The sequence below is a fragment of the Scleropages formosus genome, chromosome 25, assembly GCF_900964775.1.
Source record: "Scleropages formosus chromosome 25, fSclFor1.1, whole genome shotgun sequence".
Taxonomy (NCBI): domain Eukaryota; kingdom Metazoa; phylum Chordata; class Actinopteri; order Osteoglossiformes; family Osteoglossidae; genus Scleropages; species Scleropages formosus.
In genome coordinates, this window is record NC_041830.1 from 14,810,129 (window position 1) to 14,838,020 (window position 27,892).

The 27,892-nt window shown below is 49.6% G+C and overlaps 3 protein-coding genes across 3 annotated transcripts; 1 reads left to right on the forward strand and 2 right to left on the reverse strand.

The window, feature by feature from the left end:
• Nucleotides 1-636: 636 nt before the first annotated feature.
• ncbp2 (nuclear cap binding protein subunit 2) lies at nucleotides 637-2,534 on the forward strand. Its single transcript, XM_018731129.1, has 4 exons — nucleotides 637-1,084; nucleotides 1,267-1,448; nucleotides 1,747-1,885; nucleotides 2,039-2,534. The coding sequence occupies exons 1-4, from the start codon at nucleotides 1,010-1,012 to the stop codon at nucleotides 2,135-2,137; spliced, it is 495 nt and encodes a 164-aa protein (XP_018586645.1). The 5' UTR covers nucleotides 637-1,009; the 3' UTR covers nucleotides 2,138-2,534.
• A 684-nt stretch (nucleotides 2,535-3,218) lies between these two features.
• LOC108921602 (sentrin-specific protease 3-like) lies at nucleotides 3,219-7,036 on the reverse strand. Its single transcript, XM_018731128.1, has 10 exons — nucleotides 6,952-7,036; nucleotides 5,396-6,464; nucleotides 5,183-5,288; nucleotides 4,951-5,098; nucleotides 4,778-4,825; nucleotides 4,491-4,568; nucleotides 4,127-4,264; nucleotides 3,838-3,921; nucleotides 3,442-3,492; nucleotides 3,219-3,345 (listed from the first exon to the last, which is right to left on the reverse strand). Exons 2-10 carry the CDS (start codon nucleotides 6,453-6,455, stop codon nucleotides 3,235-3,237), a joined length of 1,824 nt encoding a protein of 607 aa, XP_018586644.1. The 5' UTR covers nucleotides 6,456-6,464; nucleotides 6,952-7,036; the 3' UTR covers nucleotides 3,219-3,234.
• Nucleotides 7,037-7,442: 406 nt separating this feature from the next.
• LOC108921446 (anosmin-1-like) lies at nucleotides 7,443-25,985 on the reverse strand. The gene is made up of 14 exons (XM_029248984.1): nucleotides 25,809-25,985; nucleotides 23,124-23,171; nucleotides 15,326-15,391; nucleotides 14,640-14,847; nucleotides 14,368-14,552; nucleotides 13,586-13,715; nucleotides 11,262-11,464; nucleotides 11,016-11,151; nucleotides 10,738-10,920; nucleotides 9,250-9,344; nucleotides 8,975-9,143; nucleotides 8,586-8,791; nucleotides 8,321-8,440; nucleotides 7,443-8,043 (listed from the first exon to the last, which is right to left on the reverse strand). The coding sequence occupies exons 1-14, from the start codon at nucleotides 25,983-25,985 to the stop codon at nucleotides 7,942-7,944; spliced, it is 2,028 nt and encodes a 675-aa protein (XP_029104817.1). The 3' UTR covers nucleotides 7,443-7,941.
• Between the last annotated feature and the right edge of the window lie 1,907 nt (nucleotides 25,986-27,892).

The window sequence follows — 27,892 nt, forward strand, 5'->3', positions numbered from 1 at the left end:
GCACCGAGCGAGCCGTCTAAACACGTCAACTTCGCGAACACGCTTCAGGTCCTTTTTATTTACACAGTTACACACCACGTTCGCCAGCTCAGCTGTGCCTGTTGAACAGGAAGCAGAAGAAACACATCTCGGAAAAGGGTGAAATGAAAGGGCTCCTCCTGCAGCTCAGCTGCTGCTGCTGGAACAGGTGAGGAGCGCCTCCGGCTCCAAATCACTTCTTCTTCATCTGTCTGCTCGCGTCTCTCACTCCCTCCCTCAGCTCGTCCGCGAAGGTCCTACCGAGCCTCCGAAATCTCCTCAGCACCTCCTCGCCCGCGTCCTTCGGGCCCCCGGCCGCCGCCTCCTGTTGGATCCGCCGCAGCGTGTGGGAGCGGAGCAGCCGCTCGGCGGCGTCCCTGCCGGCAATACGCGCTCGGGTCACGGCGAACACGGTGAGCTGCGCCGCCCGGCGGACGGGCCGCGACTCGGAGAGTTTCTCTACCACCTGCGCGTTGTTGAGCAGGGTGAAGAGGAGTCGCCGCAGGACCATCTTTCCCGGATCTGCAGGAAACACACCTCCATAAACAACAAACGGCTGCCTAAACCGACATTTTTGACAGTTTTCGCTCGCTGCAAGTTCAACGCGGACGGACCCACCTCAGGCCCCGAACCAGGTCCTCCTACTGCTGCTGCTGCTGGTGTGTCGCCGGGATTAATCTTGGACGATATCGCAGCGCTCGGGTCTTAAAGGCCTTTCTCACGTTACAACGCCATATATTTGCACAAACGACACTTTAGTTGCTTTGTTAGTCGCCTGAACTATTTTCTCATAAACCGCGGACTAATTTGACCCACCAATGTCGTTACTTCCAGTCGGACACTTTTTTTTAGCGGACCGGATTTGCCCCGGAAGTTTTCTTCAGAATCACTTCCGCTCACGTAAAATTGGTGTTTGGAGGGAGTTTGTTCTCGTCGCTAACAGATTGGGTGTCCTGGGACTTTTTTTTGTGAAATTGACAATCCACAAACAATGTCTTCTCATCTGAATGCTCTGAACAGTGACTCCTACATCGAAATAAGCCAATACAGGGACCAGCATTTCAAGGTAAGAGCGAAACGAGCGTGTAAACTGGCGAGACAAAACGCAGCGAGCGAGCATGACGACGCTGACGAGGTCTGAGTTAACCACCAGGCCATTCCTCGCTCGGAGGGTTTGCTGACTTGACGCAGTGAGGGATGATTATCCGTCGTGTATCTGAGAAATGAACGTGTGCCTGTGCTCTGCAGGGGAACCGCTACGAGCAGGAGAAGCTGCTGAAGCAGAGCAGCACGCTGTACGTGGGGAACCTGTCCTTCTACACGACCGAGGAGCAGGTCTACGAGCTCTTCTCCAAGAGCGGGGACGTCAAGAGGATCATCATCGGCCTGGACAAGATCAAGAAGACGGCCTGTGGCTTCTGCTTCGTCGAGTATCCTGCACGTGGTCAGCGTCACAGTGTGTAATTGTATGTGCTCTTTTGGGCAGCAGGTGGAGTGTGTTGAGGGCTATCTCCAGGGTCTTGGTTCAGATCCTGCTCTTCCCCTGATCAAGGTATTTAGTATATAGGTAAGAATCTCAGCTGCGTAAGTGACTAAATCATGTTAAAGTTGGTTATCTAGCGGCGTGCGTTGTCATGACAAAGGTGTCAGCTGAATAATAATGGATAACAATGTGTTGCACTGGTGATGAGTGTAAGTTGCTGTGGAAAGGCCTTGACCCTCTGTCAGATACTACACCAGAGGTGATGCCGAGAATGCTATGAGGTTCATCAATGGAACACGGCTGGACGACCGCATCATCCGAACAGACTGGGATGCTGGGTTCCGGGAGGGCCGGCAGTACGGTCGTGGCAAGTCAGGGGGTCAGGTCAGTGGTGCGCACAGAAGATGGACTTGTGTGAGCTAGAAAACAATTGCTGGAGTTCTTAGGCATAACATATGTGTTTGGAACTCCTGTTTGAAACTGACACTGTCCATTGATAACTTTAGCCACCCTTACTGTTTTTATGTTTGTTCCCAGGTGAGAGATGAGTACAGACAGGATTACGACCCTGCCCGAGGTGGATATGGGAAATTAACTCAACTCCAAAGAAATCCAGAGGGAAGGAACAAATTTTAAGTCGACGCTGTGCTGGAAAATCCAAGATTGGTCTGTATTTTTGTACCAGACTGTAGTTTTTGACATTACTTTGTACACATCTTACATCTGCAATTTTTACGGGACGAGTGCCTTGTTTCCCACGGGCAGCTGGATCAGTGAGTAAATGCAGTGACATCTGTTCACTCGCACTGAGTATTAATGTGGCAGGTTTCCCGTTAAGCCTGAAGACAAGCTTTTCAGGGCCATTTTGATTTGTGTTGTGTTCTGTATTCAGTCCATACCCCCCCACAAATAAACATTGGTGTTTTTATTTAAAACTGTCAGCAGTATACATGTGTGTGGCTAAAGTGAAGAAAGGCTTGTAGGATGTGCCACATGTTCTGGTATTTTTTCCATTATGGGGCTGTTACAGAAAACATTAGGACACCATACTACAAATGATGTGCAGCTTAAAGTAACACAATCCAGTTCCTTGTGCCATCTTTCACAGTTTGATTCTTTTTAGGCACTTTTGTTTTTAAATAAAGTGAAAGCAGCAGGAGCTGCTGTCTTCCCCTCTGAAGGTTCAAATCTCCAGTACTGGTTCACCGCCTTTGGTCTAGTTCCATATCATCTGTTATGGTAAGAACGCTCTCATATATGAAGGATAAACTGTTGTAAGTCTAGTATATAAAGTTGAATACCACAAATGCAACCAAATTTTTTTTCTAGTTTTATAAGACTAAATGACTCCTGCAGTCTTTAAGGACTGATTGGTGTTTGGGCAGCTGCCACATCTGTATTAAAAGGGATAAGGGGCAGCCTTCACAACACCATAGTAAACACGCCACTTGCTTTAAACATTTACACACAAAGCTTTATTTAAAAAAAAATCATGACAATAAACACTTTCTGGAGAGCATTACCATGTTTTAAGCACCTTGTCCAAGTCTTTTTCCTACAGTTGTGGACTCGACTGCATGGAGCATCTACTTTAGCCCAACACAAGACAGGCCCTGTTCTCCTCCCACAGCACCAATGGTGTGAGAAATGAGGCAGCAGTTTCTTCTCTTCCAGACAGTCACTATGGTGGAAAGAGTGCAGCATAGCAGTGCTGGAAAGGTCAAAGGTCAGCATCATTGGGTGAGCTTGCACTCACAGAGCTCCTTATAGATCCTCTTCCGGATTTTGGGCATGTGCTGCTGAGAGAACCTCAATGGCCTTCTCAAAGCCAAGCATTTACAGTACTGAAAAGAAGGGAGACAGTTGGCATAGAAACCAGGGGGGTAGACATCTCTTAAGACCAAAAACCATTACAAATAAAGAAGGTCAAACACACTGACCTCTAGAAGGAAAACACCACAGTCACCATCATTTTTCTGTTGAGGCATCCACTGGGGGAAGAGATGAAAGAATTACATGAAAAAGCTGCTAGCCAGATAAATGTTAGTAGAGAGGGGTCCATCTACCCATTATTAATAAAAGGTAAGGGGTGAGCTGGGCTGGAGCCTATTCGAAAAGCTCAGTGGGTAAAGCAAGGCACAAGGGGGAGGCAATGCCAGTCCATCACAGGGCAATTTCTCACACACTGACCTTAGCTTATGAATAGTACAGCTTGTAACTAATAATTGTAATCTTAACACAGTCATTTTGGAAAAAAAAGCATGAGCTAAATGAATACATGTAAAGAGTAACCACACACACCTCCCCCAGTGAATAAGCAGAGAACCCTTTCATACCCTGTTTGTCATCAGCACCCAGCCCCTTTGGAATGCTGCATGCTGCTTCTCCTTTGCTTCGGTCGTTATGTAGTGTAAGATGCTCTGTGGAGAACAGGGACATTAAGGGTCAGAGCTGTTGAGCTCCCACACCAACATGCTAGAATGTGCAGCTAGACAGTGGCTGAAACCACTGGAGTGGGGGGAGGGGTTACCTCTGATCTAGGACAAACAGAACCGAAGGACCTTCTGTCTACCAGGCAGCAGTGTGAGGACAGGAAGAGACCCCTCGAACCCCTGTTAACTCTACCTCCATGGCTTGCTGAAACACGAGGCCCTGGGAGTCATAGAAATGAATGCTGTAGCTGACCAGGTCCACACTGACCAGACTCCAGTGGCTCTCCAAGTGGATGGGGATCAGCAGCAATGTCTTGGAGAAGAGGTCCACCTGCAGAGTTGGCCATTCAATCTCATCAGTCTGCAGCAAGTTTGGACCATTAAACTATTAAATTCTACAAGTGTAAAGTGCAAATATATGGTCTTTTCACACAAAGTATTAACATTACAAGTGATTTAGGGCCTTCATTGCCCGTTTTAAATTGTGGCAAAAAACTATGTTAAGTAGCTGTGCTTTTGAGAAAGGTTTCAGTGGGTGGCCGTACACCCTTGCTTACATTTTTGGTCCATCGCTTCACTCCTTCATACCCTCTGGTTGCAAGCTGATTGTAGAAAAAGGTGTTGAAAAAATGGGCCTTTCGAGAAAAAGGAGAAATGGGGGTCAATCTGAAAAACTGAGTGGCGGCTCTTCAACTACACTTGAGCAAAAATCATGTTTCACAGCAGGCTTCTGAGTATTACCGGTACTAATATTAGATGCTGCTCCTCATCAATCGATATTAATGGAGCCATGAAAGCCATCAATACACTGAGTGACAATTTCCCAATCACCCACACAACTTACTTTGTGGTTAACAGCCTCCATTATTAACTCTCCATACATGTTTATCACCTGAAATCACCAAATGCAAAAGCATCAGGGGCTGGAATTAAACAGTTCAAGGGGTCAAATTAAGTCAAAATGTTTGATCAAACAAGTCGAGAATCCAGTAGGACAAGCATGTCCCAAAGGCCCACCTGGTCATTGACCCAGTTCTGGCTGTCCAGCGTGGTCAGATCATCCAGGGTCAGCATGTGTCTGTTGTGGGTCACTGTGAAACATGGGAGGTGTGCGGCGGTGATGACCACCTGGTACCTGTCCACCTCCTTGCTGATGAACACCATCCTGAGAAGAAGCAAGTGCTTGTGAGACAAGGGACCAAGGGGACACACAAAGGGCGGGATGCCACTCTTTCCCCGGGTGACCTACCAGGCGCTGAGGTCACTCTTCAACTTCTGCCTCAGATGGTCCAGAACATCACCTCTGCTCAAGGGGATAAAGCTTCCATATGTTTTGTAGAAGTCTTCCAGAAATTCTTCAGCAGGGACATGGAGGAGGAGAAAAGAACACAGAAGTTAACCACAGTAAAAGGAAGGAAGTGTGTGTGGGGAGGGAGGGGGAGTGAATTCCAGCAGTCAGTACCATGAATGAGCTCCATTAACTCCTTCTTGCCAACTTGATGGTTTTTGGGAGCCACCTCCTGTATCACTTCAGATCTTTCACCACCAGTGGCCTCGCAGTCCTCCAGTGGGGGGGTGAGGCATAGGGAGGTGTGGCCATTTCCTTCAAAGTCCTTCGTACCCTGTGCCTGGGGAGCACTTCCTTCGATGGGATCCAGCACCTTCTCCACCGTAAGGCCATTCTCTCCCCTCCCCTCTGTGTCTCGTCCTCGTCTCACCGTTTGGTCCACATAGGGATGGTTCAGCCCAGCGGAGCTGCAGGGTTTGGGTGCCAGAGTTCTGCCGCTGAGGAGAGGCAAACTGCCGCCCTGCTGCCCTGGTTGGGACATGTGGACCAGGAAAGCTCTGCACACTGTGGGCTCCTCTTCTGAAGCCACGCTGTTGTGTCCACATGCCAACCAAGGCTCGCTGTTCGGAGTGCACCGGACCTCTGGCTTTTTGGCCACACAGCTGCTCGCTGAGGCGGGAGCAGACAGGGAGCGGTATGGCTCCGCCCTCTGGGTCCGGCTTCCTGCCTTCCTGCGCTCCCTGTGCCAGCGCAGAAGAGTCCCCCCTGTCGTGCCCCAGGGAGAGACGCTGACTCTCCACCTCCTTGGCCTCATCAGCAGGCATCGAGCCCTCCGCCGGTGTTTGGGTGCCTGCCTAAGCCACTTCTCCTGGCACGGTGTGTTAGCTCTGCCCTTCGCCGCCATCGCCTTTTGCCCTCGACCTTTGAGGGCGGGTGCAGCACCAGGGAGAAGGCTGTCTCCCAGGGACTCTACGGTGCTTGTTGCGGTTGAAGCCGGGATGCTAGATCGGACCTGGGAACGTAGGATCAACTCCTCCCTTCGCCTCCTCCTGCCAGGGACCCCGGGGCCTCCGTGTGCGGCGCGTTTCTGGGCGCCGCGTCTCCTCCGACCCGCAGGGAGGGGCAGCCAACGGAGCGACCGGCGCCTCTGGAGGCTCACGGCAAGTGGGACCCACAGCCAGGTGCAGCGACGACCCGCGAGGCTCCTGCTCCTCATGCCTGAAGTCTTCAGCATCCTCTTCCTCTGTGCAAAAAGGGGACACAGCAGCACTGAGGGACACTTCTTTTATAGAGGCGGGTACTGCACCAAATCCACAGCTTATCTGAGGGTTAAATCCATCGCCGCGGTACAAGAACAACAGACAAAGTGCACATGGGCTTCACGAGAGCAGGAAACACGCGGGGCAGCAGGTGGCGCAGTGGCTGAAGCTGAAAGACCCGGATGATTAGAACCACATCTAACAGCCTCAACAACCCCTGCACAAACACAGTAAAAAAAAAAAAAAAAATACCCAGCTGTATGAGTTAATCATCATGTTAGTAGCGTGGAAGCAGCACAAACCTCACTGCCAGTCGCTTTTTGGTGAGAAGCATCTGCTAAATAAATGAAAATATAATGAGAGGCAATGGGGGCACAAACTTAGTCTGAGCTCCGACCACACTGACAAAGCAGCAAAAGGAGCGAGTGCGACCAACCGTGTTTTACTAACGCAAAAATAAACACAGAATACCGCGGTGTGACTGTCACGGAGAACGAAAGAGGCACGAATAAATCCCACGCCCGTCTCCGCGAGCCGCTCCACATCTCTGCACGTGCGCCACTTCTCCCCCGCGCTATCGCTTGTATTCACAAGTCGCGCCTTTTACACGTCACAGGCGGCGCGACCGTCTCACTTCGGCACACGTGACTCTGTCGCCCCCTGGTGGTGGAAAGAGGGCGAGCAGTGATGGATGTAGGGGACAGCCGGACTGTCAGGCCCCAGTGCAATATACTGTAATATTACTGTATTATAATTGTCATATAAATCATAAGAATACCATAGATGTTTGACATTCAAGGCTACCTGATAAAAGATGAAAGCTCTGGCACGAAAGAGTAAATAAAATGAATTTTGCCAGTGCTACAGCAGAAAATTGTATGTTATTTTCTACAGAAAACACTTTGAAATGCAAATTTTATCCAACATTTGGTTTGAAAACTCCAAATAAATCATACACACGCTCTGTTTGAGGTCTGACTTTATTTCCCGCTGCGATGAGCCCTCGTATAAAATAATTTAACATACAAAGAAATATGCTTTAAACCATACTGCTGTAACTGGTGAACAAAGGCCAACATACAGTAGTGTAACGTGGTTAAGGATGTAGGACGGCGGGTGTATGACAGTCCCTCAAGGTAAAAACGTGACAGAGAAGCACTCAGTGTGGTTGGATGGATTTACACCGGAGACCTGCTGACCAAACTGGGTCTTTACACGTCAATATAAAATAAGTTACACTGAATACACTAGTAAACTGACCAAAAACGGTAAGAAACGCATACAGGTGTTTCCCATCAAAACCAGAAACAATTTCGGAAGTACAAAGAAACACTGCACGTGTGTGGTTATGCTATGCATTAAAAACAAATATTAAATATTAAAGCCAAAAATGTATGTGTGCTCTCTAATAGCGCAACGTCTGTTTCTTATTGTGGCAAGATCAGAAACAGCATCCCATCGTCACGCTAAGGTGACCTCGTCCGCAGACAAGTCAATAAAAGGCCTTGTTTGTGAGTCATGGCAGACTGTGGGCACCGTGACCTGATCCTCTTCTGGAACGTTCTGGAAAAGGAAAGAACAGAGCGGAAGTGTAAATTCACCACATTTTTTTTTTTTTTTTACTGCTGGCTCATTTGGCTGGCACTCGAAGACGAGTTACGTATGTGAAGCGAAACAAAGCCGGAGTCACATGACCACCTCTGAGGACTCAGTGATGTCATTGGAAGGGATAAAGTTGACGAACGAATGTATAAGAGCAGGAATATGTTCCCGATTTGCAGAAAAGATTTAATAACATGTTCTGCAGACACCTCTCTGTGTGTGTGTGTGCGCTATTCACCTGCAGTGTGTGCAGGGTCTTCACTACAGAGACACCACTGCCCCCTGCTGACAGAATCTGGAGCTGCAGTTCATAAACGCTCTGAGGCCTAATGTTCTCCACTGTCAGGAAGTTCTGATCCTGAAACACACACGCACGCACGCACACACACACCATCATACTACAATACAGACCCATCCTTCATTTACAGATTTACAACGCAAGAGACATTCCTACACGTGGCTCACTTCAATATAACCGAACATGTTCCGAGTTCGGGACTCACTGGGGGCAAGAGCTGGGTGTGGGGGGCGAGCGAGTCGGGGGGGAGAGGGGACAGGGAGAACCGGAGCCCGGCGACAGGACCCCGTCCTGGTCCGGCGTGGGACAGGCGCCAGCCGAACTCGCCCCGCAGAGAGCCGTCGATCGTACGGAAGGCGGCCGTCAGCTTCTCCGGCCGCAGCGGCACCTTTGCGACCAGAGGGTGGCGCTCTGGGACCAGCCGGACAGCGAATAAGGACACACCGTGAGGTGAAAAAAACTTCCTCCGACGGAGCAAAAAGCTGTTGGCTGATGTTTTTTTTTTAATCCGAAAGATGGGCGATAAACAGTTGGCAAGAGCGTTCTTTCTGAAAGCGTTTGCTGTCATTAATATTTCCTTAGGCTGTTCCTTACCCTCCCCGGCACAGGACACTGACTTTGCCCCGCTGCCCGCCAGGGTGCCACAAGGGGGCGTAATCACCGAGGTCACGGCCTCTGACCTTTGACTCTGTCCGGACAGGGGCTTGACCGCTACCCTGTACTTGCAGGCAAAGAGCAGGTCGGTGATGACAAAGTGGGTTCCCTGGGGGAGGGGCAAAAGAGCAGGAGGCCTTAGGGTCTGAGAAAAATACACATCGCAGGAAGGGAAAAGAACAAGGAGCAACAGTGACGAGCAGCGAAAGCCGAACCTGTACGATGGCCGTCCTCTCGCTCCTCGTCTCGTTGTGAGCGCACACCTCTGGGGACCACCTGAGACGGTATGTAGAGGAATCCTTAACAGTCTCTGTTGTGAAAAAAGGACAACAATTCATTCATTCATTCATCCATCCATCCATAACCACTTGTTCAGTGCAGGGTCACAGTGGTCCAGAACCCATCCTGGAAACATAGAGTGCAAGGCAGGGTGCACTGTGGATGAGCTACTACTTCATCACAGGGCAATCACACACTTACACACACACACACACACACACGTAGATTCATACCTTTACATTTATTCATTTAGCAGACGCTTTTCTCCAAAGCGACTTACATCTCATGGAAAAAAAAATTTGTTCATCACATTAGCAGAAAGAGAGACATAGTTGCACACGTGCGATTCTTAACTAAAAACATAGTTTGTTTCTTTCCTCTTGATGCACCGATGTTCATCGCACGAGTAGGTGCATAAAATGCAGGATAGACAAATCCTGATCGCCTTCCTACAATTTTTTTTTTAAAGGTACACAAACATTTGCATACAATACAGGAGTAGCGGCTGTGTAAAGGATTATCTGGGGACGATCGTTAAGTTACGCTGCATGAACATTTACGCCTGATGCGAACTTAAGAGATGATGGGCGAAGTGAGTCTGAAACAAGTGAGTTTTCAGACCCTTCTTAAATGTGGACAGAGATTCAGCAGTTCTGAGTGACAGGGGGTGGTCGTTCCACCACAACGGAGCCAGAACCAACAACCTTCGTGCTTTACCTTTCGTGTGTGGGACCACACACTATGGATAATTTAGAGTCAGCAGTTCACCTGAAACGTATGTCTTTGGACTGTGGGAGGAAACCAGAGCACCTGGAGGACACCCACGCAAACACTACATGCAAACACTACACAGACTGAATCTGATTCAAACCCACAGCTGTTCACAGCTGCTGCTTGTTCAGAGAAGATGAGACACGAAGACCAGGATCTTGCCCTGAAACAGTGTGTACACTGGAACACACACACACACACACACACACACACACACATACATACAGGATGCAGTACTCTAGCTCAGAATGTCCATGTCATGCGAACTCTAAACAGTCACTTCCTGTGTCATCTGCTCCTCGTTTCTGCACCGAAGTGACGGCATTAAGTCCGTCCTGCGGATCATTCGGTTCCATCTCCAGAAGACGCCGATAAATCAGCCGCCCTTGTTTACGACACCTTGCCCTTTTAAGCCAAACACTTTGAACAAATTCATTCCACGACACACTCGCTCCCCAGCAGGTTTTCGGTTTGCGGCCCGAACGCTCTGGACAACGCACGGTTTACGCTCCTCTCCGCGCGTGGCTCGGACGAGGGGTCCTCGGGTCGCGCGTCAATCGCTCGCTCCCGTCTCAGAACCAATAATGCTGTGCTCTTTTTCCGTGGCGCCGAGCAGCGGAAGTGCGGCAAAGGACCGGGGCCCTTCAGCTTGCCTGGGCGGAGCCTCCTCCAGTGCACTTTGACCCGCAGCCGATGGCTGTGGTAGTGGGGGGCGGCAGCCTCCAGTCTGAGGGCGGGGCTCCGGGCGGAGTTATGGGCGGGGCCAGACGAGGGCAGCTCATTGGACGCCTGCCCCGTAACCCTGCTGTGAGATGGTACCATCGGGGCTTCCGTTGCTGCGAATGACGACACACACACGCACACGACTCATCCAGGGAGAACATCTCGGTGTCTCCGATGGGTGTGGCGCACGGGGAGGCGGGGACTTTACCCTGCGACGGTGTGGCGAAGGTCAGCTGGGACCTGCTGCTCCTCATCCTCTTCTGCCCCCCGTAGGCGACGGCCTGTACCTGCACCACGTAGGCTGTGTCCGGCCGCAGGTCGCGCAGCTCCATCTCGCACACGGCCTGCAGGACACACCTTGGCTTTGCTTTGTTCTTCCTTGCCGTGTGAAAACTGTGTGTGTGTGTGTGTGTGTGTGCGCGCGCACTCAGATGGGGGGCCCGGTGACACGCACCCCCTCAGTCACCCTGACACGCTCCGTTCGTCCCCGGCCTGTCCGCCGACCCTTGCAGGCCCTCCAGGACACTCTGTAGTGGTGGACGGCCACCTCGTCCTCCTTAGGGGGGTCCCAGAGGACCAGGACGCTCACGCTGCCGTCCGGCCGCTCCCGCAGTTCTGCCCTCCGCAGGTTCTGTGGCTTTGCAGGGGGCGACGGGTCTGAAGCAGGAGGAGAAAGGGGAAAATTGAACTGAACGGAAATCACAGTTTCTGACATCGTACAAATATAATAAAATCCAATTTCTGCAGCTCCCAGAGCGATGGAACATACAAAAGCAGAATATACAGCACTGCAAAATACAGAATTAATAGTATTGCACATATAAAAGGCTGCAAATATACGGTAAGTGGAGGGCGGTCGCTTATATGGTGCAAATCCCGAAAAGCGCATCAATCAATGCGTTACAAAACAATGCAATAAAATTAAAAGAATAAAGAAATGAGAGAATTAGGGAATATGACACTCGAGTGACTGTAGGCTGTCAGAGCGTTTATACGGATGGTGGCGCCGAATCATCGTTTCGAGGCTCTACAGTCTCACCCCTCAATAATAAGTGTGTCGCTTGCTTTAAGGATTATATGATTAATGAATATGATTCCCTGCGGGGGGGGGGGGGGTGCATGAACAGCATCACAATTTAGAAAAACACACAAACACATATTTTGACACCGGAAGGGTCACACAGGGCAAAGACTGAACTCAGTGTGTGTCCCCGCATCACTTCCTGCGTGTGTGTAAAAGCACGCGTACCACATGCATCGCATGCACTCCGACCGGGGTCTGCGCTATGCTCTTTACTTGCTTTTCCGACTGCCAAAATTGACCGATTTCCACTCGCTTATCGGGAAGCCTTCCTCTCCTCTATCAAATTAGTAAACGTGCCCTCTGTCCCGTCATCGCTGCGTCCGTCCCATTATCTCGAGAGATACCAGAACCACACGTGGAGACCGGAGACACGGCAACGTAAATATTGACATCATCCTGTCCTCGTGTCTCCTCTGAGGGGCGCCAGCAAGGCGAGGGTGTGCAGCTTCAGGGTCTGCTCTGTCTGTCTCTGTCTGTGTGTGTGTGTGTGTGTGTGTGGAAATAGGATCACCTACCTCCCACCATTGACCCCAAACATAATCACCTTATATTATTATTATGATGTATTCATTTATCTGACGCTTTTCTCCTAAGCAATTTACACTCTTAAGTTTGTACACTAAGCTGTTTACACTGATTTACCCATTTATACAGCAGGGTGATTTGCGCTACCATCCAAGGTGTGCTGTGCCTTGCCTCTTGGCCATTACTTCTGGTATAGGCTCTGGACCACCGTGACCCTTTGCACATAATAAGTGATAACTGATGAAGGACGGATGGATGTCAACATTTATTTGAAATTTATGGAGGACACTATGACCACTTTGACTGGATCTGCCAATGGGAGAGCAAAGGGGGCGGGCTTTGGTACAAACCTGCGCACTGATTGGCTGAGCTGCTGCATTGCGCAAACGCGGACTGGACAGCGAGGGGAGCACATGTCCCACTGTCCGCTCCTGAGGAAGACAGCGAGTCCTCACTGTTATCGTCCAGCTGCTGCCCACATGTGGCAAACTGCTGGAGTTTAACGATTCTTTTCATTTCGCTCACATCTGATGAGACAAACGCTCGATGTTCTCCCTTCTTTCTGAAGTTCATACATGGTTTATTTTCATGTTATTATTTTTGTACGCTGGGAAGTAGCTGTTCTACGTCTGCTGCTCAAACAGCGCAAGACTCTGGCACCTTAACAGAGAAGGAGAAAATTATCCCTTCGAATGTGTTTCTCATTGCTGCCGTGTCCAGCTGTGACGTCTCTATTGATGGCGCCCGCAAGCAATTCCATCCCATGTTCCCTTTCTGTGAGGGGTGGGTGGGGGAGCCTCGGCGAGGGCTGACACCGCGGCACCGCTATCGCACATTCGAGCCCCCCGCCGCGGATCCCTAACCACGTCGCTGGCCGAGACGTGACAACACGGCGCCCTTCTGGGGAACACGGATGTGCGAGGGACCCCCGCGTTGGCGCGGAGAGGGATGAGCACGTGTTGGGGGAACGCAGTCGCATTCCTGAGGTTTCGCAGCCCTTCGCTCTCCGGGCCGCCGGCGGGGGATCCCGCGCTCAGCCGAGCGCTGCCTTCAAAAAAGGCCAAGGAAGCAGCTCGACTACACAGCACTATTATTATTAATGATAATGCGCACGCACACACACACACACACACACACACTGTACAAGCAGATGCGAGCCACGGTCTCACCTCGCCAGGAGAGGAAGTGACTGCTGGGTGCGGTGAAGCCACGGGTGCCCTGGCTGTTGACGGCGCTCACCCTGAACTGGTACCACCTGTGGGGCTTCAGGTCTTTCATCACAGCCTGGTTCTCCATGGTCTGCAGGGGTGCAGGACGCGGTCGGTCACCTGCTGGAGGCTGCGGACCATGGACCGAGCGACAGCGTCAAGCCGCCCCGCCCCCCCACCCCAAGACTCTGAGGTTCTCTCCAGCGGTCGTGTGAAAACTGACACAGCAGCACTGCGTCATGCTCTAAACAAACAAGTAAAAGTGATAAATATGTTCTTCGCAGAGTGCCACCTTCCAAAGTTCATCTGCGGTCATCGCAATCTCGACAGCGGGAATCAACGCGGCACGCCCAAGAGTGGACCCTCTGCTTTTTTCGAACCCGTGTGCAAATAACCTCCTGTGTATTAATGCGTTTGCATCCAGTGTGTTTCCCTGAACGCGTTACAGAGACCTTGGAGCATTAGGAATTTCACACTGATAATTGAAAGAACAGAAGTGATTAGCTGGTGGTCCAGGTGCTCCTCCAGTTACAACATATGCGACTTACAACATATTTGACTTACAACATATGTGACTTAAGACATATGTATCTTTATGGTTCATACCGTACCGTACAAGGAGATTTTGTGCCAACAGAGAAGTGGCCTTACGACGGCGTTGTCGGATCGGAACCCGGTCACGAGCGGAGGACCACCTGATATCCGACAGACATAGTGCAGAAGGCAACAGCGACGGTTCCCACCATGAGGACGGTCTGCCAGTCGGAGGCCGGGTCCTCGCTGGGCCGGATCCCCTGGTCCCAGCGTCTCTGCAGGATGTACAGCACGGGTTCCGCAGACACGTTGAACCTGGACACCCAGGAGACCGTGAGCCAACCGTGCTGGTCCTCCAGGAAAGTGATGTCTCTTCTGGGTCTCAAGGGGACACCTGATGGAGGAAGGAGCTCTAAGAAAGAGAACAACTGACGCTGCTCAGGAAGGTGCCCTGTGGGGGGCCGTGCTGTCGGAGGCCCACCCTGGTACAGGTTGGCGGGGGCCTGGCAGGTGTGACCGCAACCGTTGGGGCAGCACTTCCTGGCGCCGGGGCAGTCGCGGTCGGCGGCGCAGCTCTCCACGCAGGCGGCGGCGAAACCCGAGGCCCTGGCCGTGGGTGGACAGTCCCCCTGCTTCTGCGTGCGCAGGGAGCCCAGGAAGGCCGCGCTGGTGGCGCACTCGTGGTGCTTCTGTGATGGCGAGAGCAGGGCATTGTGGGTAGGCATTTCACGTCTCGGTACAGCAGGGCCATCGAGGAGATGTGCTCTCCTGCCGCCAGTGGGACATTTACGTCAGGGATGGACGTGGGCGTTTCCCTTTCATCGACTTCCTCTTCACGGTCGCGAAAACGACAAAATGCGACGATTATTAAACTCGGGAAGGAGACTCGTTCGCTCTAATTTGGAGTGCGGCATCAGCCGCCTTTTTTACCCCTTTTCTTTTTGTTGGACGACGGCTGCTGACGTACCAGCGTGCGAAGGCATCGCCCCTTTGCGCTCCGTCCTCGCTGGGCTGCATTCCATACGAATATAAATACTTACAGATATTTTCCTTGGTTCACAAGCTTCGGTTCAGCGGACCCAGCTGAGCTGCTCTCTCCGTCCCTCCCTTACGGTCTCCTCCGGTCCACAGACTCCCCTAAACTACCCCAGCCACGACGCAACTTACCTCACATGCCTTCTGAGAGAGGCTTCTTCTCTTTGTTTCCCATAATTCCTTGCACGGGTGGAGGCACTGCAGGCCGAAACAAATATGATGAAAATTAATGCGTTCATCCATTATCCACTTGTCCAATGCAGGGTCATCGTGGTGCAGAGCCTGTCCCAGAAGCATAGGGCTTTGGGGCAGGATATACCAGTCCATCACAGGGCAATTGAACACACACACACACACAGTGACCAGTTCATTTTGGGAGGAAACCAGAGCACCTCACAAGGGTAAGTACATCGCTCTAGGGTACAATAGCTGGAGACGGGATTCAAACCTGTGACCTTCGGGTCCAAAGGTGGCAGCTTTTACCACGACGCTACTTCATTAACCCTTATTTATAAGAGGCCTTCACCCAAGGTGACTCACAATGATTTATACACTAAATTCAGGGTAAACGCCTCCATCAAGGGTACCAGCAGTTCAAACCTGGGTCCATGGATTACAAGGCAACAGCGCTAACCACTGCTCCACCCAGTGCCCGCAACCGGAATAAAACTAAGACGCGACATTTCCTATCGAGTTCATTGCTTTCGCTTCTCTTGTTTTTCCACCGCTGATAATTACATTTTACATTAAACATTTTCACACTTGAACAACTGCAAATTGCGTATTTTCCCCCTCACCGTGACACATGGTCATAAGGCAGGACCAGCTTGATCTGTGTATATTTCCCAACTGGACCAATACGGCTGATGAAACTATTATTATAAAGTTATTTAAAAGACCCGTTAATACTTTCGCTCTCATGCACGATCACGCTTATGTTTTTTCACTTATTTTTTAAAGGCGCAATCCGTTCCACGTACAGCGAGACCAAGCATGGAAATGATATTAAAAGACCGGAAACCGAAAAAACACCAGGAGAGGTTCTAACCGCCGGAAATGATAAAGCCCGGTCCCCTTGGCAGCTCTACTGCGCTGGATGAACCGGCCGCGTTTCGCCGACGGGGTCCAAAAAGGGCCTCGTGTCACATGGATTAATGGGACCCGGTAAGGACGCGCACGGTAGAACCGCGTCCGGCTCCGTTCGGCGTCGGCCGAGCTGCACGTCTTCCGCTTCTTCCGTGGATCCTCCCGAGCTGCTTGCGAACGGGACGCTTCTTTGTCGGGAATCCGCTCCGCGCGAGCCGGACGGCCCCTTTCGGTCCAGGAGGAGCGCTTTTGGACTTAAGTGTGATGAATGACGATACGCACGACTGAAAGATTCAGTTACTCTTGGAATCAAGACTGAAGAAACAATCATGTCGCGATGGGGTCCAGTCCCTCTCTTCTCGGTACGCTTATTAGAGCGCCTCGACCTTCTCGGCGCGCGCGTTTCATTTCGCCCTGAAGCAGCACGTTGTCCGATTTCAAAGCGGGAGAAAGAGCGAAGGCAGGGGATGAAATAGGTCCTACTCTAATTCCTTTAATGGGGAACCAAACCGATAAAGATCCCGCCTGGGGATGGGGATTTGAATCGTCACCCGGTCAAGTAGAGACCGTGACCACGTGCAGCTGACGTGCAGCGAAAGCGTTTTGAATTTCACGGTTCGGTCGCCACACCTGCGACCGGACTCGAAATCTGACCGCTGACCTGGGTTCTAGCCTTTTGTAGAGTGCGGTCAAAGACGATATCTTAAAAGGACCCCTAAGAAGACCGGCAGCGTACTGGTCACCGCGCGAGGGGGAAAGGGAACCCTCTCGCCGCCCTCAGTCGGCTATGGTCGATACGCCTTCCTAATCCGAGCCGCCGACTCGCACTTTTCTCCAGATTCCATCGCTCCCCCCGCGTGGGAGAAGCGCCCAGATCTCGGCGCTCTCTGGGGACTCGTGTGACGGAGAGCTGGCTGTCCTCCCCCTCCGGTCACGGTGACGGATGGCGGGAGAAGGTTCACCACGACAGAGCTGGATCCCGGAGCGCCATCCTGGCTTGGTCAAGCGGGCTGAAGAGGGGAGTTCAGGGAGGAACAGGAAACGCTTCAGAGTGACAAAACGCTTCTGAGTTAAGCGCTAAACCAGGTGGACGGCGCTGTGGAAACTGCGGGTCCTTTCGGTCCTACGTGTCGATACGGGCCAACGGGGGCGCCGTTGGCTGGAGACCCTCGGCATCGCCCGGCGCGCGCGGTACCGCTCGGCTCCACGGGACCCCAAAGCGGTCGTTGGGGCAAATCCCATAAATCGAACGGCACGCGCACCCCCCCGGCGAAAAGTGCCTTTTTGGGGGGGCTGCTGTGAAGTAAGGCGGCAGGAGACAGATGTGGCGCACAGCTGCACAGGCCAAACTGCGTACCGCCATTCGCTCCCAGTCCTATTTGACAGTAGCGCTGTGGTCACACTTAATGAGTCACGTCGCTTCATTCCCTCCCAGAAGCAACTCAAATACCTGGATAATTGATACATAGGAGGACAATAAAGACGAGATGATTTAAACACGACGTTGAGCGTTTCCTTTCCGCGCTCGTTCGGTACGTTCAGACTCCCTACCGCGTACGAGGATTTTCGGAGAAAAGGATTATCATCCCCATCGATCCTTTCATCCAAAGTGACTCGCTTTTTTTTTTTTTTTTTTTTTTAACTACCCAATTTAATCAACAGGGTATTTTTTCAGGAGCAATTCAGGCTCAGCACCTTGACCAAGGGCACTACAGCGGGAGTGGGGCTCGAACCGGCAACCTTCCACTGCTATCGGTCCACATCCCAAAAAGTGATGCAAAATCCGGAAGACGAGTTTCGCAATGGCCTCAGATGTTGTACAAAGTCAACGGAGCCTACAGACAGCACGACCGCTCCTCGAACCCCTGCTTCTGCATCTGCCTCCGTTTATCTGCCCTGCGCTTGTTTATTTGGGAGAGAGTCAACATCCTCCTTCCCGGGCTCTTTAATCGAGCCCCTCGACTGGCTCGGCGAATCCAGCCGCTGCCCCTCCCCGCTCCACCCCCCCCCCCGCAGCTGGCCAGGCTGACGGGTGCGTGACGGGTCCGAGTGGCGGATCGAGACGGTTCGCAGACCGTCGCACCTGCAGCGCATTAGGGCAACAGAAGAACTGCTGTCTGCACCGGGGCAGCTGAGCGCAAGGAAGTTTACGCTTGTAATAGGCTGCACACGCCGCTTCTCTCGCGTTTCGACGGCAGCGGCTCCACGGAGCGCGCACGAAAACATGCGATGCACGGATTCGGCCCAGTTGTGTGCCGTGCATCGCATGTTTTCATTTTGCGTCGAGTGGACAAATTGGGGGGGGGTTAGACTGGGGTGGGGTGGAGTGGGTTGCTCTGATTTAGAGAACTTGTCACGCTAATTTCTGTGGATTTAACCCCCCCCCCGAAAAAGGGAAACCAGATGTGAGCTAAGAACGTTCATCCAAGAGAAGCACAGCTTCCCGCCTCTCAGGATATGAACACATCTACATATTCGCACCCCTGTCCTCAGATCTTCAAACGCAGACTTTCTCCACATTCCAGAAGTTACCCACAGGATGACTGGAGAGGCAGCTCTCATTGCCATGCTCAGAAATTACGGAACAAACTGCCTCCGCGTAGTAACAAGGTTCTGCAGATACTTTAAAAAGCTACTCAAAATATGGTGTTAACATTAATTTTTTTTTTTATTCCTTCATTGTTATTGTTACTTTTTCATCATTTTATTAAAATTCATTTTTTTTGAGCAGCAATTTGTATTTGCAAGAAAGGGGCTACATAGAGTTATGTTGTTATTGTTATATGATTTATATGATAGCTATTTGACTGTCCATATGAGTCAGACAAATATGAATCCATCCATCCCGTGGCAATAACTGCTTGTCCAGTTCAGAGTCATGGAGGTCCTTCATATCATGCACGCGCACACACACACAAAGGGCAATTTATAGGAGACCATGCAAACTCCATGCGGAAAGATCCGGATTCACCAGCGCTACCACCTGTAACGGCCTCTCACCCGAATATAGATGAAAAAATTAAACATCTTTTTTTAATCGTTAAACATTCTTGATGTAGCCTGAATGCTGGATGGTGTGACGAGTTCAAGACCAGTAAGAGCGAAGGTTTCAAGTCTGCAGAGCATAAAATTCACTCCTGGAGCTCAATTCTTGCGTGTAACGGAAATCATAAAGAAAAACAATGGTGCAGAGAACACGAGAACACGGAGCACGCTGTGGTCTACAGCAAAGCCGTGAGCGGGAACCCATCGCTCATCGTGGAGAAACCACCTGGAGAAGACAAAGACCGAGGCGACTTTTCCGAGCTGATGCTCCTTCACCTGGTTTAAACGGTTAAAAAAAATTAGTCACCATAAATATTTCAAAGCTGTTAAAGACAGAAAACGACCCATTCCACGCGCGCACAGCCATGTGTTATTCATTGTGAGCTCAAAATGTCGCGACCAAATATTGACAAAGGCTTCGCCTCAAGGCAAGCACGATACGCATGCGTTTGCACCAAGAGAAATTCACAATTTTCGCCAAACTTTAAAAAAATGTTTTAAATGGTCTGTCGGAATAATACCGTGGGGCGAGCAACAGCAATGTAAACAAAGTGAAAGAGAATGTTGTAGAATCGTTCCCTTTCTGTACTACTGGAACCGTTTCCATTGTCTTTGCGAACGGACCTTGGCGCATCGACTTGGACGCAGCATTGAGAGAAACGTGAGTGGGAAATAATGCTCCAAGTTTCCCCATTTAACGCAAACGTCCCTCAAGATGAAAAACCCGATCACGTTATTGATGCCAACTGTTTCCCGAGCTCCCTGCTCCAGGTGGAAATAAAAACGATTTCCGTGATTCCATTCAACCCTTCGCTCCATACTTTCGCCTTTGCCCCAGCTTGTTAAAGTGGTTGCAAACCCCCAAGCATTTATGCAAATTATTTACATCCTAATTTGAGCTGTTAACTCAGCCCAGCCCTAAAAAAAGAAAAATGCCACTGATTATAGGTGTTTAGTAAAATGAGATATTCCTTTCTTGGGTTTGGGAAAAGGTTAGAAAACGAAAAGAGAAACAATTGTTGGGTCCAGAGGACCCGCCTGAGATTCACCAACAAGGCTGCCATTCGGATTCTTGCATTTTACCATTCAGGGAAGAAGCCTTAGCAGAATGACTTCCGCCTAGCATACATTGCTCCCTTTCGTCCGGTGGGTCAGAGGTCAGGCCGGGCCCCTAACCGTGGTTCGGTTGAGTCGAAAGGGCAGATCCTGCCAAAGTCAATACATGACGCCAACATTCCCATTAGAACACAAGGTAGCCTGGTGGTTACGGAACCAGCTTCAGAACTGGAGAAGATGCCAGCTCATGTACCATGACAGGTCATCGTACCTTTGAGAAAGAAACTTTCCATAATAAATTATCCAAGTCTATCGGAAGCTATGTAGGTTGCTTTGCTTGAATACACCTGTTAAGCAATAATGTAATACAAGAATGTAAGAGCAAAAGTCTTAGGGTTGAACCTCTGACAATCAGTCAGGAGGTTGTCTAGTCCCATCTCCTGAACACAGAGATCCTTCCCAGCTGCGGACAATCACGTTACACAAAGACCTCTTCTCCCATCCTTAGAGAGACGTTTCGGAACCATCAGGACTCCACCGTCCACTGCCAGCGATGGGAAAGACCAACCTTCCTCCCCGTTGCCTTGTTATGTTCACGAGTGACCTTACAGAACTGGACAGAAATAACGATGTGTCCTAAAGGAGAAACTCATGGAAACTCCCTTAAAAAATGACCAATAAATTAGCATGATGTTTTAAGAAGGAAAAAAAAAAAGTAATGCGGCATGTGCTTTTTATTTTTTAAAAAAAATTTAAAAATAAGACCTTCTGGCCTCCCGTTTAAACAGCAGTTAATATTTGTTCTCCTGAAGGAACGTGCTCCGGCCCAGGAGGACGTTAAATAGCTGTCATTATTTTTACGAGAAACACATCGTTTGCTTTGCCCAATGTTGGAAGGCGAGCGGGAGGACAAACCTGCATCTGAAAGCAATTACTGCAGCTCAGGAGACCAGTGTGAGAAATACAGCCTTAATGTGGGGGCAATCCTTACCTTTCTGGGACGTGCTTCAAACCCTCCCGGTAGCCAAGAAACGAAGAACGGAGCGAAACGCCAACAGGGCTAGAACACTTCCTTCGACGTGCTCCTATTCGTAGGCTTATTACAAAGTTTTAAGAAAGTTTGCCCTCTTCTGTTGCAGATTTCTGACAATCAACGTTATTAGGTTTTCACCCATAATTAAATTTTAGATTACAGGCACCTAAGTGAACAAATAACTTTTACTCATTTAACAAACAACTGTGTCCAATGCCGAGTAGCACCGTGTGGAAAAAGCACCTTTAGCTGCTACGACTGCAATCAAACGCTTTCTTAAATTCAACGGAAGTCTTTCACATTGGGGGAATTTTGGTCTGGTCTTCATTACTGAACTGTTTTAGTGGCCATAGTTTGGAGGACACCTCATGGTCGGAGCCTTTGGTCTAGAGAAGAAACTGCCTTGATGGTACTGAGCAGTAGGTATGGAGCTTTACTACAGTAAAACAGCAAATGACAGGCTTGTCTGCCCCCTCACCCAGCTGTCCCACTTCCCCTTCTAACGCCAACGAGCGACCAGGCGGTTGCAGTTACTTCCCCGAAAGGCTTTTTACTGCCGATGGTTAACACTGGGATGGGTTGGCGTGTTCTGCATTTCCGAGTACCCTATTCCCGGCATTCCCTTTTTACAGCTCTTTAAGATGACCAATTACACAAGGCCAACCTGCATATTTTCACTTACCCCATAAAAACACTGGACGAAAAAAAGTACACCGACACGGTCTGCTGATAGTGTAAAGTGTGTTTCGAGGATTATTTCGAAAGGAATTATCCTGGACATTCAACAGACAGAAACTCCCGGTGGCCTTCGGGGAAGATACGAAACAAGAGGGGTTTTTGCACACGCGCTCATCAAAATACTAGGTTGAACTCTGCGGTGTTGATTATAATATAGCTCATAATTATGAATTCAGTTGGCTTCCTGGATACCAAAATGAAAACATAGCTGGGAGACAATAGATGGGGAAAAGATGAGATTAAAGCAAAACGGCATCTCAAAAAGACATCATGTTCCCCCAAACCAGAGGTCCTCAGCTCTCAGCTTGATGATCCACAGGGTGTGCAGCCTTACAGTTCAGCGAAGATGAAGGAATCACCCGAATGTCATTAACAAGGTAACTTTATTCTGAAATGGAAAAACTTCCATTTCCATATGAAGGGCACAGCAATATCACTAATAATTTTACATTTATTTATTTAGCAGATGTTTTTCTCCGAAGCAACTTCCAATGAACTCTATGTAGTGTTATCAGCCCACATACCTTATTCACCGTGGTAACTTACATTGCTAGATACACTACTTACACTGGGTCACTCATCCATACATCAGTGGAACACACACACTCTCTCTGTCACTCACACACTATGGGTAAACCTGAACAGCATGTCTTTGGACTGTGGGAGGAAACCAGAGCACCTGGAGGACCGAGACAGAGACCGAGCAGGGATCGAACCCACGTCCTGCATCACCACCCAGGCGCTGTGAGACGTAAGAATTTTTGGTTACAGAAGTGGTGAAAGTGCCTGATGGATCCTAATGAACAAGAGGGGTAGAAGAGGTGCTTACACACCCTGGGGGGCTGGGGATTAAAGTCCTAAGGGGTCACTCCATATCTTCGGGTTCGATGGAAGGAATCTCACAGTGACTAAGGTGAAGGTAGGAGGAGGAGGAGGAAGTAGAAGAAGAATGAGATCTGCTGTGGTTCTCACCTGAGAGCATCTTCTGTGGTTCTCACACCAGACCAAGACTTCATCGTTCTGCCACAAAGCACAGACAGACAGGCAAGAATGAGCAAAGCGAGCGCAATTCGAGGGATTTCCATCATTTCTGTGGAAATTTGGGGAAAAATAACAAGAGTCCGCATGAAACGCCACTAAGAAGGGGCACTTTTCTGGTTAACACTTGAAATGAGAGCATTTCCAAAATCACACTACATAAAAAGACAGAGCACAAGGGAATGACTGCATAAATATGGACCGGCTGCGAGAACAACACAATAAGCCTACGATGGAAAACAGTAATTTTTGTGAAATTACAGAGGGAGAACAGTGTTAAACCCTTAAGCTGTCCTAAGTATCCTCAAACACCCTGTCTCCCGAAGCCGATATTTAGCCAAAGCACAGCGCTTGCTGACTGCGATATTCTTTTTATGAGGTCTAAATTACACAAGGGAGTCTGAAGACAGGAGCCCCGATGTTTGTTGGGTCCGATCTCGAGGCTGCGAAGGATACCAACGGAAGCCTGACAACGGAACAGCGTTAATAGCAAAAAAATAGAGCAGTTAATGTTTTTTTTAATATATAATTCAGCCACTATTCCACTGCAGCAAAACAACACAGGTTGATCACAACTGTTCGGCCTCCTGTCTGCATTTGCTTCGCTTAAAGTTTGATTCCAGACCTTTCTGGCCTTCCAGCAACAGTGGCAAACGAGTATGTTCTCAGCAGCGTTCGAGTGCTGGGGAGACGGTAAAAAAGGGGGAATATTAAACATAGGAGTTACAGACAACATCGGGGTACACGCCCCCCACCCCCCGACACTTTTTATGCCTATTTTCAGAGCTATTGGTAAAAAACATATAGAGACTGGCTGGGACACCAGGAGAGGAGGGCCGAATCAGTAAAAGGAGTTTCAACAGGTTTGTCATGGCAACCATCAACATCTGCTCATTCGCTTGCCATCTAAATTTTGAGAGGCACGCCAAGTAATCCTCCGCGGTTTTGATAACGATGGCTGCGGAGAACACCGATCATCGAATCTGTGTCAATATTTGACACGGGTGACTTACGAGCCTATGGTTAGTAATGGCATGCTGTCGTGACAAGGCTGCTTTCGGACCACTCATACTTGGGACGTTCCTTTTGCTCACTGGTATCAGACCATCCTGCTCGTGCAGGACAACCACGCCGTCAGGGTCATTAATACCAAAGCGGAGCTGGGCAGCGCTTCCCGGACGGCGGCGCCGCATTCCTGCCCGCTCCCGCTAGACGCCCGGGCCACGTCAGCGGCCCCAAAATACCGTCGGCAGGTTTTATCACCTTCCCGCCATCCCCCCGAAGGCTTGTTAGGAAGGAAAAGCACGAGGTTACACACGACAGAGGCAATTTGTGTCATTTGAGGCAACCCCCATCCTGTAAACATGCATTTCGACAACACGGCCCCGTTTTAGAGTTCTGCCCGTTTGGGGAACTCGGGCATTTATTGAGTTCAAAGCGGGTCTCCTCGGAGAGGCCGGAGACCCCTTTCAAGACGTCGGAAGGGAGCGGGATGCTTTGAGACCGAACCGAACGGTGCGGAACAAACGCCAAATCAGAGTTCGCCGTCTCCACGCGTGCGGAAGGTTAAAAGAGCGTTATTGCCAGGTTCTCCAATTAAAATCTGCGTAACTGAGTAAAACTGAATCCTGGAGGGGAGCGGAGGTTGCGGCTTTCACGCAAGCTAATAAAACAGTCACACGCAAACCCTGGTGCCAGTTGCCACAAAGCGTGTGACACATGTCTAAATTCTAGGCAGGTCTGATCTAAGCCCTTAAGCATCCAGACATACAGTATGTGGACTGAATTATTATTTATTAACCTTTTTCCGATGCCCTTTGCCCAACGTCACTTACGATGTTAAAAAACCTTACGATCCTTTACCCATTATTTATACAGCAGGTTATCCCGACTGGATCGGTTCAGGGGAAGTGTCTCGATCAACGGAATACTGGCTGAAGGGGGATTCGAACCCTCCGCCTTTAGACACAGCACTACCTGCTGAATTCAACTGGATAATACAGTATATCTGCGTAACGTTCAAATGTAACAGTGAGCAGGGTTTCTAGAATGTTCTATAGTGTGTGAGCTGCACCCCCTAAAGGTTCAACAGGTGCAGCCAAGGAAGCCCTTGTGCCAACCCTGTTGAAATGTTTTAATTTCTCACCAATAAATAAGAATATTACAGCCACATGAGGAGCCGAAGAGCAGGGAGGTCGCGCTGAGCGCTTTACCATGGTACATGATTTGTGGTACAGGAACTCCCAGATCACTCACTGAAATGGACTCGCTCGAATTCTGAGCTCAACAACAAGCGGCTCCACTGGCGGCTTCCACGTGGAGCTTCACGTTCAGCTGGACCGCGCATAACCGGGAGTACTATAGTAAAATACCCGGCAGCAAGTGAAATTAAACTTTTTTTTTCAACGAAAATAACTTGTAAAGCACTATGTAAATAATCGGAAAAAATAAGTTCGAGGCGGCTTCTGTTCTGTTTAGCGACCCTCATCGTCATGACATGTCAGCCGCGAGGTTCATTCATTTCTTTTCCGCGCGGATTCCGGTTTGAGCGCGTGATCCCGGAGCCGACAATCCCGCCGCGCGATACGGAGCAGAGCCGCTCGAAACACACACCCCCACCTGCAGATGCGTGAAACGAGCGCTGAGCTGCGTCATGTGCAGCGCGAGGCAGCGCGACGCACACCTCGCGCCGGCGATGCGCTCCAGGGTGGCCGCGTCCTCGCGACCGCTCCTCCGCGCGGCGCCGCAGCCCAGCAGGCAGCACGCGACGAGCAGGGACACGCGATCGGCGTACATCCTGCCTGCGCGCGACGCCCCCCTTCTCGCTCCGGGCGCTCCTCGTGCAGCGAGATCCTGCGGAAGAACCTGCGGCGTTCGCACGCAGCGCAGCAGCTTTGGGAGCAGAAAGGCTGCACGCGCAACGCCAACGGGCTGCTTCGTGGGGACACACCCCCGAAAGGGGCTCCACGTGCTGCACGTGCAGCAAGCAGACGCGGCTCTGCGCATCATCCATCATCCATCATTCATCACCAGCCGAGCATCATGTGCCAGTTGTCACCCACCACCCAATATCTGTCATCCCATCTGTTGCCTTGCTGTATAACTGGTGAAACGTCATCCAACCGCTCATCCGCCAGCCCTCACGCGTAATCAATCATCCATCACCGATCAGCCTCAAACCGTCATCTGTTGCGATCCATCACCCTTCATCCATCATCCCTTACGCATAATCGTGTCATCAGTCACCCGTCATCCATCGTCCATCTGTTGTCGCTTACATCGTCCGCCACCACCCTTCATCCATGGTCCCTTATGCATAATTAATCACGAGTCTATCACTAATCGCTCATCATCCCTTCACCCATCACTCATCGCTCGCCCTCACCATCTCACCTACCCGTGTTACCCACTGCGGAAGAAACAGGCCGGTACTGTCCCAGGCAAACATTGTGACTTTGGACTTCTCTTTCACCTACAGCATATTGTTCTAATAAAGAATGTACTTATTGAATCCCTGTAAATTTTAACTACCTTGCAAGCATAGTCAATTGGTTATTAAAATATCTGCTATGAACAACAGCCTTTTATGACCATATTTAATTAGCCGGTCATATTTTTGAGAAAGCAGCCAGGTGAGTAACTTTCCGGGAATTCACTGTTTATTGGATTTAGTGTATTATGGCTGTAAATATTTTTACGACTGAAAACACGGCTCAGACATATGTTTCAGCCAGCGTTAGTGGAAAGCACAATAATGTGTATTCGGCTCAAAAAAGTGAAAAATATAGTGTACACTTTGTTCAGCTTGTCATTATTCATTAACTGATTGACAGACGTTTGCCAGGAAAAAAAAACATGCAAAGTACAAGTGTTCGCAGATTGAACAAAATCATAGGCCTAATTAATAACGACAATATTGTTCATTTCTTTAAACTCTTCAGAAGTATCAAATATATTTTTGATACATTTATACAGTTTCTAATAAGTTGTCCAAGCCCCACCCCCAAACATGTGGTATCATTTAAAAGTATATAATGCCATTTATAAGGTACATTATAACTTGACATTGTAAAATTTACAGTTTGGAAGATCCACGTAAAACATTTGTCCCCTTGAGTGGACAAAATCAATGGTCTGGTTTCGGGAAATTATAAAATGTAAACTACTTGAACTGCAGAACGTAGAGGAATTCTGTCTACATTCTACAATTTTTTTGTGGTTATCAATCATCTATGTGCATTTTTAACTGAAGGAATCGTTAATAATATTTGTCTCGTATTTTTTCCACAAATATTTGTAGTTTAAGTAAACTTGAGACCCAAATACCACTGAACCGCGATAAACGGCTATTTTACAAAAGAATGAGGACACCCTCTGTTGGATAATGCAAAACACTGCAGTACCTCAAAACGTAAGGAAGCAGAAGCAAAGTGAAGTTAAAGGTTAAAGATCAACTCACTTGTAGTTAATAATCCATCACTTATGTCCATCTAACAGTATCCGTTTTGTACTCAATCCAGCATCATTTTACTCCGAAGAGCAGCTTATCATCGCCTGTTTGCGTTGTCTCAAATTCCGTCAAACTGCTGAAGATGAATTAACTTAGCGTACGTGTAAAAGCACGAGAATTTGGAGACGGAGCAGATCATAAGAGACTAAGACCACTACTGATCGCCAAAAATGGCTAAATTTGTTATAAAATC